Below are 15,374 nucleotides of genomic sequence, written 5' to 3' on the forward strand. Positions count from 1 at the left end.
CAAGGCTAGAAATCTTCAGGAGAGGATTGCAGGGTATCTCCATGGTTGTTTCATTCTCTCAGGAGGATTCAAGGGACATCCCTGTGTACATAACACACTGCTCTGCATGGCCCCCTCTGCATAACTCCAGAGGGAAATGAGAAGCAGATAGTAACTCTACTTCTCTTGGTTGTACCACTACCTCTTCTAGCACAAGTAAATTAATGAAAAGTTGAAAGCTGTGTCCTGCTAATTTGGGGGCGCCATTTCTGTAATGGAAAATTTATTTACACACTTATCTGAGGATCCTTCCCCTGCACCAGGCTCACCTGTGCTTGACTATCAGCACTGACTGGACTATGCTGGAGTCAAAAACAGGTCCTGGCTCACTGTGCAGCTGGATCCCCTGGTCACCTGTCCCCAAGTACGTCAACTATGGCTCAATGCCACATGGGGAGGTGGTGTTACTATGGATGCATAATGGGGCACTTACATCGGTGGGAGATACATTTAAGTGTAGACACATGCACAATTAGGTCAATACAAGGCGGCTTACGTTGACCTAATTTTGTAATGTAGACCAGTCCTAAGAAACTCCACAAACCTCAGCACCTTCCATTTCAGGTGCAAGACACTCATCTTCAGCCTGCCTTTTGCTCTTCATTAATTTAAGGTTGCACGTGCCAGTAAAAGGTTTTGCGTGCCAGACTAGCAGCGCGGGCAGCAGACGGAACCCCAGACTGGCAGTGGGCTGAGCCGCTCATCCTGCTGCCGGTCTGGGATTCCGTCCGCTGGCCCCTGCCAGCCAAGGTCCCAGCCGCCGGCCCCACTCAGTCCAGGTTCCGTCCATCCAGGTTGGCAGCGGGCTGAGCGGGGCCGGCGGCCGGGACCCCGGCTGGTAAGGGGCCGGCGGCCAGGACCTCAGACCGCCAATGGGCTGAGCAGCTCATCCCGCTGCCAGTCTAGAGTCCCGGCTGCCGGCCTCGCTCAGCCCACTGCTGGCCCGGGTTCTGTCCATCCAGGCCAGCAGTGGGCTGAGCAGGGCCAGCGGCCGGGACCTTGGCTGGCAAGGGGCCAGCGGCCAGAACCCAAGAATGGCAGCGGACTGAGCAGCTCATTCTGCTGCTGGTCTGGGGTTCCATAATTCAGGCTGACAGTGGGCGAAGCGGGCCGGCGGCCAGGACCCCGACTGGCAGCAGCGTTCCACTAAAAATCAGCCCGCGTGCCCTCTTTGGCATGCATGCCACAGATTGCCAACCCCTGGTTCAGACCATGGAGATGTGCATGGCATATAAATCCGAATAGAACAAAATGGGAGCTGCTGAGTACTCAGGACTTTTGAAAATGTCTTAGGAGTCTACCTTTACACTCCAATTTTGAAAATCTTGGCTGTAGTTTCTTGACCAGGGCCAATGTTTGGGCTCTTCAGGTTTGTACATTCATACTATTATGATTAGCCAAAACTAGAAGGTTGCACATTTGGTAGCTTGCGTAGGTTGAGCATGCTGCATGCACCAGGCACTTATTGCATCTCTCCATTCCCCCCACAAACTCCCTGTGTGCCGGCCCCTCCTATTTCAGGAACTCCCTGCAGCCTATTCCCTCATGCCAGGGGCTCTGTCACCCATTCCCACCTCCACTATGTGCTAGAGGTGCAGTGTTTCCTTTCCAGTCTCCCTCTCCTACCAGGAACTCTGTATGTCCCCTATTTCTCCCTCCATTATTATTTCTTTTCTTTCTTTGTAGGAGATAAGTCATTCAGGATGTCAATATTTTAAAACTCTCTGCCCTCCCTCCCAATAGCTGACATGGGGTGCATTGCTATGCTGAAAGGTGTTGATGGCTACCATCAACTGGTTCTTTTATCTATAGACAATCACAGGTGGCTGAAGCTGTTGGGTCTGATAACCTGATGCCAGGAGCTCTGTGGGTGTCTACCACCAGGAAACTGACCTGCAAGACCCTGATATCTGCTACAAGTGGGCAAAAAAGTGACCAGTGTACATGTGGGAGAACAATGCAGCAACACCTGATAATACAATGTAGGTGATGACAGAAAATGAAAATCAGCTTTATTAAAAATTAATGAAACAAAGCAGAGTTTGATTTCAGATATGGCTTTTCCTAAGAAAAGAATCTGTCCCAGCGACTGGGAGCTGTGCTCTTTGCACAAGAGCAAGAGGAGTCCTTACCCCGCAGGGCCAAGTTCAGAAAAGCAAATATTTCTCTTCCTTGTTCTTTTATCTGCTGGAGACTTCCCTCCATGCCTGCAGCACAACTCCTATCTGCAGAGCTCTTGAGCCCATTTACTTTCCATGGTGCCCTTTGTACACCTGAAACACTGAAGTGCCACAGAAAGGCTTTACTCCTGTCACTTGTAGTGCACAAGGCCCTCCATGCCTTCTATGCTCAGCAGCTGCCAGCAGTCAGGCTAGAAAAGCAGGTGAGGCGTTCTGGGAACACACATACACTCCCTCTTGGAGAGGAGGCACTTTTGTCTGGAGGAAGAGGTTGGAGGGCAGGAAGGAGGGGAAAGGATGTGATCTTCCAGCCACTAGCTAATGAGCAGGTCATAGTCTTCTGTGATTGTGCTGTGTTTATTAGTGTTATTTTGGGGGTGGAGGTAGGTGCTGAGTGCTGTCCCTTGATGCTAGCCCTGGATGCTCTCTTCACTGCATCACAATTTATTTCCAAAATGCACGGTTCCATTTTGTACCATTCTCCACTTCCTCCAGCCAATCCAAAACCCCACAAACGTGCACTCCGTGAAGAGACCATTATCTGGGACAGTCTAATCTGTTCCCTTTGGGAGGGGAAGGTTCATCATGTAAATGAATCCTTAGTAAACTGGATGCTTCCCAGGTGGCTCTCCCACGGGGACTAATTCCTACGGTTTGCCTTTGGTCACTAGAGGGTTCTGTGGCAGCAACAAGAGGAGATCTGTAGCTGCTGGGAGGCAGAGCTAGGTGAAGATACCTGTCTGCAGTGAATCTTCACTGGCTCTGTGTCCCCGAGCCAGGACCCCCAGCCTACCCTCCCACTTTCAACTGTCTCACAAGCTGCCAGGTGTTGCTCCCTCCCTCACCAGAGGAATGACAAGAGGCAGGCAGTTAAGAACACCAGCTGTTAGGATCCAGCAGTCGGCTGAGTGCAGCTTGTCAGGGAACAGCCAGCCAGAAGGGGTCTCCTACTGGCAGCTTGAGGGCGTGTGTGGTGCACTAGTGAGGTGGGAGGGATGGGTGCATTGTGAGCAGGGAAAGGAAAGCGACAACAACTACCATTAGAGAGAGTAGTTACTCCGCTCAACTGAGCCAGACATTATTCTTCAACCTGCTGTGCTTTGGGTTTGATTGGAACAGACATCACTGATTATGGCAGTGAGAGATACTTGTCACCACTAGACAAGTGGCTGAACGTGTAGAGTAGGCTGCAGGGACATCACAGCTTACTGCTCTGGTGTCCTGCATGGGACATCCACTCCTTCAATGGAGGGTTTCCCACTAACACCAATTTCTTCAGAAAAGCACTGGGTTGCACTCTGGGAATGTCAGGATGGGCCTCAGAATATTTTTGCAGTTTAGCCAGAATGCGAGGTAACCCGATGGTGGAAGCGTAAAACATGGGGCCACCTCTGTGCTTTGGCCATCCATAGCCATGGATGTAGATTACATCAATATCTTCTGGGGCAGAAGCTATTCCATCATCTAAGATCTGGAAGCCCTCATTGATGAGGGTATACAGACAGCGCTCCAGGATTTCCTCCTCGTCTATGAAACGTGCCTTAATATGATGGGAATCTCTATACCCAATCAGGAAATTGTGAAGCCATGGATCTGGATTAGCTATTCTAGCCCCAGGTTTCTCATATTGGTACCAGCCCATGCCAGTCTTCTGGCCATACCTTCCATTCTCACATAGAAGATCAGGCAGTGGGCTGTATCTCCTCCTGCCACGCAGGCGAGCAGGAGTTCCTGGAGCCAGTTCGGGTCCAGTCAGGCCCTGCCCTTTCCGAGATCTCCAGCCCACATCAAGCCCAGCAAGATCTGACATTCGGAAAGGCCCCATATTGAAACCAAATCCCTCTAGAGCTTGATCTACTTCTTCTGGTTTACATCCTTCTTCTAGCAGAAAAACTGCCTGTTCAGCATAAGGAGTCATCATTCTGTTCCCAACAAATCCAAAGCAATTCCCTACTACAACCCCTATTTTGCCTATAGTTTTGGCTAAACCCATGGCAGTGGCAATGGTGATGGGCGATGTGTGACGACCACGGATTATTTCTAACAGCTTCATTACATGGGCAGGTGAGAAGAAGTGAGTACCAATGACCTGGTGAGGGCGACTAGTGGCTGAAGCAATCTCATCAATATCCAGGGCGGAGGTGTTAGTGCACAAGAAGGACCCTGGCTTGCAGATTGCTGACAACTTATGGAAGATCTCCTTCTTCAGTGCCATGTCCTCAAACACAGCCTCAATAACTAGATCTGCATCCTGTAACACACCGAAGTCCAGAGTGAACTGGAGAAGGGCGGGATCACAGGCATCTGGGCGTTGGCCAATCCACTGCATTTTTGAAGCTTCATGTTCCAGAAGGGATGTCACAGCTCTTACTCCTACCTCCAGCTGCTTCTGATCCTGCTCTAGAGCTACTACGGACATCTTGGCCTTCACCAGAGAAGTCACAATGCCTTGGCCCATTGTTCCCAGCCCTAGTGATAAAAGCAAGAGAGAAACAGAGACTGTAAGGAATTGTTAAGTACACCTCTGCAAATGGGAACCTTTGGTACTTCCAGCACATAAAGCAGGTCTCTGTGCAAATAAACAGAGGAGTGTAGATGGAGAAAAAGTAAATGGAAAATTGGGGGGAAAGCAACATTTTAATTCGGTCTTTGAGTGCACTTAGAGTGCTAATTGGAGCATCTGTTTGAAAAGTGAAGATGTAATGGCAAACTAATGTCTGTTCAAGGATGTAGAACCATGTTGGGGTGGTATCGAGAGCATATGTACCCCTGTGTAATTTAAGTCGGTTCTCCAATTCATACATTATAATATGGGAGCTAGCTCGAGCAGGGCAGTAGAAATCAAGAAACCTGGATTCTATTTGCAGCTCTGCCACGGACTTCCAGTGTGACCCTTTGCAAGGCACTTTTGAGTACCTAAGTTCTCCAGCTGTAAATTAGGCCTATAGAACTTTTATCTATTTTTGGAACATGCATGCAGAAAACTGTCATACGTAAGCAAGAGGAAACAAACAAGAGTTTAACCCTAGTGAAGTACAGAACTTGATCTTCCAGACCCTGTGCTATGCGGAATTTCAAACTCTAGAAATGGAATTTGGCATTTGATTTAAAATTAGAATATCAGCCAGGCAAATAATTAATTGTTACTGATACTCTTTCTAGAGTTTATGATGTAACCAATGTAATTGAAGAGGAAGATGTGGTACATGTAGATGTATTTAAAAATTGTTTCCTATATCAGAAAGAGTATGGGAAGAAATTGTACAAGCAACTAGACAGAATGAGAATTTACAAAAGATTATTACAGCTATTGAAAAAGGATATAATAAAATGATACTGACGCCATATAATCAACTTATTAAAGACTTTTCAGTAATTGAAGGAATTTTGTTTAAAGGCAATAGGGTAGTAATTCATTTAGTGTTAACAGCAGAGATGTTGAAACACATACATGAGGGACATTTAGACATAGAAAAAAGTAAAGGTAGAGAAAGAGAAAGAGAGGTTCTGTATTGACCACAAATGAACCAAAACATAGAGGTTTACATAAAAGAAAGTGACATACGTCAAAAATATAGAAATGCTCAGTCTAAACAGCCTATGACATTTGTTCTAGAAAACAAGACTTTGCTCTAAATAGGTTTCAATCTATTTGAATATAAAGGACATACTTATGTTATAGTATTTGATTATTTTTTGTATTTTCCTGAAATAGCTATACTAGAAAACACTTGTGCCAAACAATTCATTAATAAAATTAAATCAGCTTTTGCATGGCATTCGCAATGTGGTAATGATTGATAATGGACTTCAACAGTCAAGAGTTTAAGTTTTGCCATAGCATATGATTTCAAACATATTACATCAAGTCCAGGTTACCCACAGTCTGCTGGGCTAACTGAAAATGCTGTTAAAATAATACAAATATTACAACAAAAGTTAAATTTGGGGAATGAGAAGGATCCTCCAAAGGACAAGCTGAAGGAGCAACTAGATGGGTAGAAGGAGAACCAGGTGAAGACAGAGTCCTGAGAGCTAAGGAAGGACAAAATTTCAAGAAGAGCATGGTTGACTGTGCTGAAGGACTCTGACAGGTCAAGGAGGAGAAGGATGGGGTACTGGTTCTGAGCTTTGGCTAGGAAAAAGTCATTATAGACTTTGGTGAGAGCACTTTCAATGGGATGCAAGGGGTGGAAGCCAGATTGGAGAGGGTCTAGGATGGGGTGGGCAAACTACGGCCCACGGGATTGCCATCAGGGCTTTGGATCCGGCCCGTGGGATTGCCAGCCCCGTGGCGCAGCGGGGCTAAGGCAGGCTCCCTACTTCCCTGGCCCTGCGCCGCTCCCAGAAGCGGCCGGCACCACATCCCTGTGGCCCCTGCAGGATGGGGCTCCGCGCGCTGACCTTGCCTGCGGCCAATGGGAGCTTTGGAGGAGGTACCCACAGGCGAGGGCAGCGTGCGGAGCCCTCTGCTCCCCCCTCCCTCAGAGGCCGCAGGGATGTGGTGCCAAATGCTTCCGGGAGTGGTGCAGGGCCATGGCAGAAAGGGAGCCTGCCTTAGCCTTGCTGTGCTCCACTGCCACCCTGCAGCCACTCGAGGTAAGCGGTGCCAAGCCGGAGCCCGCACCCCAACCCCCTGCCCTGAGCCCCCTGCAGCACCCCTCCTGTACCCCAACCCTCTGCCCTGAGCCCCCAACCCCCTGCCCTGAGCCCCCTGACACAGCCCGCATCCCTCCTGCACCCCAACCACCTGCCCTGAGCCCCCTGCTGCACCCCGTACCCCAACCCCCTTCCCTGAGCCCCCAGTCCCCTGTCTTGAGCCCCCTCCCGCACTCTGCACCTTCCCTGCACCCCAACCCCCTGCCCTGAGTACCCTCCTGCACTCCGTACCCCTTGCACCCCAACCACTTTCCCTGAACCCCCAACCTCCTGCCCTAAGCCCCTCCTGCACCCCAACCCCTTGCCCTGAGCCCCTTCCTGCACACCACACCCCCCCACACCCCACACTCTCTCCCGCACCCCAACTCCCTGCCCTAGCCCTACATTCATGGCCCTGCATGCAATTTCCCCACCCAGTTGCAGCCCTTGGGCCAAAAAGTTTGCCCACCCCTGGTCTAGGACATAAGTCCAGAAGAGGAAGTCCAAACAGTGTCTGTGAACAGCACAAGCCATGAGCCTAGAGATGAAAAGGAGACCAGGGGAAATAGGAGGAAAAAAATAAAAAGTGCCATAAACATGCTTTAGTCTCTCCTGTCTTAAAAATCCTACCCTGGACTCCACTTGCCTCTCCAACTACTGCCCCATCCCTCAACTCCTTCAGCTTGTCCTTTGGAGGATCCTCCTCATCCCCTCTCCAACTTTCTGTGGGGGTTCCACAGAGCTCTGTCTGAGGACCTCTCCTCTTCTCCCTCTGTACCTTATCTCATCCACAAACATAAATTCATCTATGCAGATGATTGTCTACCTCTCCACTCCTGCCTACAAAATACTTGACAATGGTTGGGCTACTAGCCCACTGCCTATCACTCATATTGTCTCATTGTACTCACCTGTCTTTCTCCATGTATTGTCTCTTATACTTAGATTGTAAGCTCCTTGGGGAAGAGACAGTCTTGTTCTGGGTTTGTGCAGCACCTAGAACAATGACTAGGGCTCCTGCATGCTACAGTAATATAAATAAATCAAAAATAATCTGAGAACCACATAAAAAGTAAAATACCTGTGGAGTTTAAAGATTTTTTTCATGTGCCACGCACTCCTATAAAGCAAAGGGGAACTCTGAATGTGAGCACTGTTAACATCCAGAATAAAGCCACAACTAGACAAGGTCTGCAGTAATTCTATCAAAATGATTTTTTTAAATCCAAAATCCAGCTGACCAGGTTTTCAAATGAAAGTCTATCAGCCAAACAAAGAAACACAAACCAAGGGGATTAAAAAATTAATCTAAAGCTGCTTTATGAAGAATGGCTGAAATTATGTCATCAGTAAAACAAGCTCAAGTCTCCATAAAGCAGGTCAAACAAGGTGGAGTATTTTTTCCACAAGCAACCTGTCATCACTGATGTAGCTCTGACTGTGTGTTATACACAAAAACATGTGCTACGCAAAACATTTCCTATCTTGACAACAAGAACGAAGATTTTGAAAATGTGTTTTCAAAGACAGCCATTTTACTTCTGATGGGAAATATCAGCAGAACTCTTATTTATGCCTGTGTTGGGTCCAATGATGGAAAAATAAGATCTGTAACATCATAATCAAAGTTAACATACCACTAAAATTTCATTTACGTAACCAACAAAGGTAAAGTAATTTAAAATGATTGTATATGTCCTTCTGTCCATTTCCATATACTGAATGCATACAAAATACAGATGTTAACACTAAAAACATGTTGCCAGCCTGCTGCCCCTCCTCCCACCTCTGCCAGAACTTTCGTCAACAACTGGGGGTTTGAAGGTGGATTCGGCATCAGGACCTCAGACCTTCCACTGGTGAGCCACAAAGACTATTTTTTGTCTTAGGCAGTCAGACATCCTTGTGGTACTTCATTCTCTAGGACACAGACCTGAGCCCATGGACAAGACCTGAGCTTGCCAAGTTCAATTTTGGCCCAGAATAGTTGGTTACCAAGTTGCCATCTGACTCTTCAATGGCCTGTATGAAAGGAGGTTTTCAGTAGCATGGTGGTAAGAGCAGTGGAAGCATCTGGAGCCTTGTTACACTAGAACACCCAGCAGGGATAACACTTGTGGGTTTTTTTCTAAAATTGGGTGGTCGATACAAGGGGAGACTTGGACATTCAGCAGGTTAAGAGGCACGTCTGCTGATGACTCCATTAGATCATCTTTGGTTGTAAGGCTGGTGATCTTGAGGAAGAGTGTATATGTGATGGGGTGTACTCCCCACACTTGCCCTGAGAGGGTAAATAAGGCCAATTAATCTATAGGCAGCACCTGGAGGAAACCCAGGGAGTGCTAGGGCCTAATTGGTTGATGAAGTCCAGCGGGGGGAGGAGCTGAGCTGGATTTATAAAACCAGGAAGCTGGCAACAGACAGGACTGCAGGGAAGTAGGCTGCAGTCACTCCTTGGGAGAAGGGAGGTGTGTTAGTGGCTAGAGAGTAGTCCATAGTTACTCCCTGGGAGAAGGGAATTGGAAGGCTGGTGAACCCAGAGAAGGGGGACATGGCACGCGCCAGGTAGAGGACAGTGGACTGCCTGGGACAGTTTGTCCTGGAAAGACTTGGTTACACACACACAGACACACACCAGGAAGGGGAAACCATGTAATGACAGCCCTCCAGAGGAGGAGGCTGCAATTCCTGGAGCAAGAGGGGTCCACAGGGTGAGAGGATGACAGGAGAGACACCATCAAAGGAGGGTGCAATGTCTGTCTGGAGTTAATCCCCAGAACGACCAGGAGGAAGCGCCACCAGCAGCGAATGCACCCCGCCATAACAGTATAACAGAATAGAAAAATGGTAGAGAATCTCTGCGGTGTGGCGGGACCTGGGGGAAAGAAGAAAAAGAAAAAGTAACTTCTGCTCAGATGGTCCAAAATGACTGAATCCCACCTCAAACTATGCAGTCTCCAGCATCAGAAACCCCAGGATGTGACCAGGAAACACTCCACAAGTTGTATGGATTGGGGTGCTTCCTCAGAACTGCTGTGCTCAGGGATTCAGGGCTGTCTTCTCTCATTTCCTCTTAGCTATCTCAATAATTATCAGAACTGTCCGAGCATATTTCACACCCATTGCAATGCTAACAGCAGCAGGCTCATGTCTTCCTCACAAATACAACCACCACATCAGGTCTTCCCCCTTTTAGTTCTTTGCCATACAGCCAAAAACTACTCTTCTACCCACTTCATTATACAATACATAAGTACATGACAAATCCACTTGTTGGGCAAATTGAGCAAATCATGGTTTTCAGTTATTGATCAGTCATATAAGATACAACTAATATATAGTGACTCCGTATATTACAGAAATAGGTACTAAATTCAAACTATATTAAATTGTAATCCGACTTTAAATGTACAATTACATTAAAAATGCTATGTCAGGGAAATGCTTTGTGGCATGTTCAGAATATGAAAGTATTGTTCCAGCATTATGTTTAAAATCATGCAGAACAAATGCTGGCAGATTGATGTAAATTGAGGCTGCTCCATTTCAATGATTATTTTGGGTTAATATTTCTGGTTGAAATTATTAATTTCATATCAGGTGAACAGTAGGGGCAAACAGGGGACTTTGTATGGAGTTCACAGGAGAGTGGATGAGAGGTTCTCTTTCTAGGTACAGTTCTATGCTCAATAGTGTGATGGCCAGCAACAGATCAGTGATTGCAACCTGCAACAGATGTGGAATGTTTTTTTTCCTGCCTGAAGCCAGAAGGGACTTCCTGTGTACAAAGTGCGAGTTGGTGATTGTGCTGGAAGGAAAGATTTCTGGTTTGGAATTACAAGGACTGACACTGCAGAGCATCAGAGAAGATGTAGAGTATTGGAACAACCAGATTCAGGAAGCATTGTCACCCCAGAGTCAAGGAAGAAATGAACTGGTGGCCAAAGAATGAGAGAGTGTGGAAATCAGAGAGTTTGTAACCACCAGAGGCAGGAGGTCGAGTTGGCATTCTACTCTGTCGGAGGCAGATGAGGATAGGCAGGCTTTAACCACCAGAGAGGACTGGGAGGAATTCTACACAGCTAGAAGTATCCAATCAGCTTCTCAGCATGGAAACTGCAGAAAATGTCTCTGAAGAGACAGCTAGTTGAATGGAACAGCTGTATTGGACATTCCTGAGAATGGCTGCTCAGCTCAAGCTGCAAGACTATCAAGTGTACCTGTGAAGAGATCTCCAGCCATCCACAGAAGACAGATAATACCTAGATGGGGATGCTATGCAAAGGAGAATGGAAAGAACATTTTGCAAAGGACAGGCAGATAGCAGGATGGTGTGCTGCCTTATTGGAGCCAAGACATGAGACATCACTCTAAGATTGGCTAGGCTTCTGAACTCAGCAGGCAAGGATCCATTGGCCTCAATTACACTGTTTCACAGGATACCTTGCAGATTATAGACAACTTCACAGAACTCAGCATGGGGCTGAAGGAGAATATTCAAGTGATCTCTGAGATCCTTCCTGTCTCATAAGTAAAGGAAGACAGAAGTCAGACATTCCAGAGGTGAACCGCTGCCAGGGCAGTAATGTAAGATAGAGGGTTTTGGTTTTGTGGAACATTGGTCTACCGTCTATGAGGAGAGAGAGCTGTATAGTTTGGATGGCCTCCACCTCAGTTGAAGGGGAACCAATCTCCTCAGGAACAGGTTGAGTAATCAGAAGGGCATTAAACTAACATGAAGGGTGAAAAGGGGGAACAAATGAGCACTCATTCAGTACAAAATCAAGATGTCAAAGCTCCAAGGGACATGAAAAGAATACATTCTTTAGTTGCCTCTACACCAAAGCTAGGAGCCTGAGTAATGAACAAGAAGAATTGGAATTGTTCATTTCTTAGTATAAATTTGATGTAGACAGTATTACTGAAATCAGGTGGGAAGATTTGCATGATTGGAATATTAAAATCAATGGTTATAATTAGTTTAGGAAGGGTCTAATGGGCAAAAGGGGAGAGGGAGAGTCACTCTGTCAAAAATGGCATTGCCTGTTTCCGAGTCTCTGACAACTAGGAAGTAAATGATCTTGAATGCTTGTTATAATATGGATCTATGGATAAAACACAAGAGGGGTGTCTGCTACAGACACCAAATCACACTTGGGAACAGGATGACCAAATAATAAGACCGACTGCCTACTGGGTCAGACCAATGGTCCATCTAGCCCAGTGACCTATCTTCCGACAGTGGCCAGAGGGAATGAACAGAACAGGGCAATTTATCGAGTGACAATCCTTGAGCACTAATCTATAATGTGCAGGAGGAAAAAATGGGTTGTAATGGGGGTCTTCAATCTAATTGACACGTGCTGGAGGTTTCCTGCCGCCAATACTAAAAATGTCACTGGAATTTCTATAAGTTATAGATGACAATTTTCTAACTCAAACAGTATTGGAATTGATCATAGAACTAAAAATTAGTGGTTGCTTACATGCAAGTAATCAATATACTTGGCGGTTTAGAAAGGCCAGTTGCACAAAGCTGGAAATAATTATGAGCCGAATCAGCTGCGAGAAAGAACATATATATTTAAAATGGAAAAAGGGGAAATTGTTAGCAATGAATATAAACTAGAAGCTAGAAACTGTAGAAAATGGATAAAGGATGCAAAAGGACACTGTAACAGGGTGCCTCCTTGTGGGTAGCAATCAGCTCTTGTGTGGCCTACCACCCCCTTCCATCGATCACTCCATTGCTTGCCCACCACAGCTGGGCTTCATCATCAATTAGCCTTATCAATCAAGCCTAACTCTCCCCCTGGTGTTAAGATGAACTGGCTTTTTCTGAGCCACCTTAACCCCTTCAGGGTGGGCCCATCACAAACAAAAAGAGAACTCTATAGCCAAAAGAGTTAAGGACAATAAGAAGAGTATTTTTAAAAAAGTTTATCAGGAACAAAAGGAACCCCAACAATGTTATTGAAGATGGAAATGGTAGAACTGTCAATAATAATAATGCAGAAAAGGCAGAAGTGTTCAATAAATATTTCTGTTCTATATTTTGGAAAAAGCCAGATGATGTTAAGCAGCAGCTACTGAAGTCAGACATTTTTAAATCAGCAGGTCCAGAAAACTTACATGCAAGACTTTTAAGAGTGCTAGCCATGGAGCTCTTGGGACCATTAATATTGGTTTTAATAAGTCTTGGAATACCAAGGAACTTCTAAGAGGACTGGAAGTAAGCTAATGTTATGCCAATATTTAAAAAGGTAAAAGGGATGACCTGAGTAATTATTGGCCTGTCAGCATGACATCGAACCTGGGCAAAATTATGCAATAATAATATGATGATACAGAACTCAGTTAATAATGAATTAAAAAACACTAATAGAATGAATGACAATGAACAGGGACTTATGGAAAACAGATCTTGTCAGACCACCTTGATATCATTATTTGATGCGATAACAAGTTCATTGAGAAAGGTAACAGTGTTGATGTTGTCACAGTTCAAAACAACTGCACCTGTATTCCACCTTTGTGATGCCTTGAGGGCATCCACTTTTAGGCTCCTGACTCCTCAGCCATGATCTCTCTTGAGCAGAGACCTATGCCTCCCTCCCTCCCTGACCAGGCATTTTCCAGGCTGTACAGTTCCCTCCCTGCATTGTAATATCCCCAGCAAGCCAGAGTGCCTAAACAGACCAATGTGTGTGCTTTGCTTTCTATCCGAAAGGTATGAAAAGCTGTAATTGCCAGCAGTTACAACTTACCACACAACTCTTTCTAAGCACACACATTTATTCCTAAAGCATTACAGTGAAAACAGAGGTCACCCCAACTCCAACCTTAGGCTCTGGTAGGTGTCAGTTCTTCCAATCCTTCCACAGGGATTGTCCCCTCCCCTTTGAACAGAAGATCCTGTCCATTTGCTAGATCAGAAATAAGGCCCTGAATCAGTTTAAACTCAGGCTATTTATCCAAAATTCCTTTCTTTGTTGGTCTCTGGAGAATCCAGTTTGAACTAGTATATGCGAGCCTCTCCAGGTGGTGGTACCTCTCTGGAGATGTTGCAATCTGAGTGAATTTGCCTAATGACCCCCATTTGTTCTTAGATCTTGGAGGTGCTGTGGTTACTGTCCCTCATGGAATTACATACAATCCCTCTACCACAAAGATACATAAACTGAATTCAGTAAGAGCTCCCAAAGATATTGTAGGACATTGCCATTTCTGTCACAGTTGTAATATACTTAGACTCCTGTAAGGCATTTGATTTGGTACCTCAGACATTTAGATTAAGAAACTAGAATGATACAAAATCAATATGGTACATTTCAATGGATTAGACTGGCTAACTGGCAGGTCTCAAAGTGTAATTGTAAATGGGGAAAGATCATCAAGCCGGTGAGTTTCTAGTGAGGACCTGCAGGTATCTGGTTTTGGCCATTTTTATCAATGACCTGGAAGAAAACATAAAATCATCACTGAAGTTTGAAGATGAAGCATAGATTTGGGGAGTGATAAATAATGAAGAGGACAAATCAATGATACAGATTGATTGGAATTGCTTGGTAAACTGGGCGCAAGCAAACAGTATGTATTTCAATACAGCCAAATATGAGGACAAACATCTAGGACAGTGGTTCTCAAACTGTGGATCGGGACCCCAAAGTGAATCATGACTCCGTTTTAATGGGGTCGCCAGGGCTGCCATTAGACTTGCTGGGGCCCGGGGCTGAAGCTGAAGCCCCAGCCCTACCACCTAAGGCCAAACCCCAAGCCCGGGGCCAAAGCCTGGCCTTCAGGCCTGGGCAGCAGGGAGGTTACAAGCCCCCCCACACACACACCTGGGGCTGAAGCCCTTAGCGTTGCCCTCTCCCCCCCCCCTCCTGGGGCAGTGGGACTCAGGCTTTGGCCCCCAGCTCGGGGCAGTGAGACTTGGGTGGGCTCAGGCTTCAGTCCTCTCTCCTGGGGTTGTGTAGTAATTTTTGTTGTCAGAAAGGGGCCGCGATGCCATGAAGTTTGAGAACCTCTGGTCTAAGAACAAAGAATGTAGGCCATCATTCAGGATGGAGGACTCTGTCTTGGGAAGCAGTGACTCCGAAAAGGATTTTGGGGTCATGTTGGATAATCAGCTGAGCATGAGCTCCCAGCATGACACTGTGGCCAAAAGGCCTAATGTGATCCTTGGATGCATAAACCAGAATCTCGAGCAGGAGTACAGAGGTTATTTTACCTCTGAATTTGGCACTGTGGTGACTGCTGCTGGAATAGTGCATCCAGTTCTGGTGTCCACAATTTAAGAAGGATGTTGATAAATTAGAGAGGGGTCATGAGAATGATTAAAGGATTAGAAAACATGGCTTATTGTGACAGACTCAAGGAGCTCAATCTGTTCAATTTAACAAAGACAAAGTTAAGCAGTGACCTGATCACAGTCTGTAAGTACACCTCTTCCCTGATATAACGTGACCCGATATAACACGAATTCAGATATAACGCGGTAAAGCAGTGCTCCAG

The 15,374-nt window shown here is 46.1% G+C and overlaps 1 protein-coding gene across 2 annotated transcripts in view; it reads right to left on the reverse strand.

Moving 5' to 3' along the window:
• Positions 1-2,022: 2,022 nt before the first annotated feature.
• EHHADH (enoyl-CoA hydratase and 3-hydroxyacyl CoA dehydrogenase) overlaps positions 2,023-15,374 on the reverse strand; it is a 48,171-nt gene continuing 34,819 nt past the window's right edge. For both annotated transcript variants that reach the window (XM_005308654.4, XM_005308656.4), the window contains one exon: positions 2,023-4,688. In XM_005308654.4, the coding sequence (XP_005308711.2) occupies positions 3,418-4,688 (1,271 nt within the window). In that variant the 3' untranslated portion in view covers positions 2,023-3,417. The remainder of the gene's footprint in view (positions 4,689-15,374) is intronic.

This window comes from Chrysemys picta, chromosome 9, assembly GCF_011386835.1.
Source record: "Chrysemys picta bellii isolate R12L10 chromosome 9, ASM1138683v2, whole genome shotgun sequence".
NCBI classification, from domain to species: domain Eukaryota; kingdom Metazoa; phylum Chordata; order Testudines; family Emydidae; genus Chrysemys; species Chrysemys picta.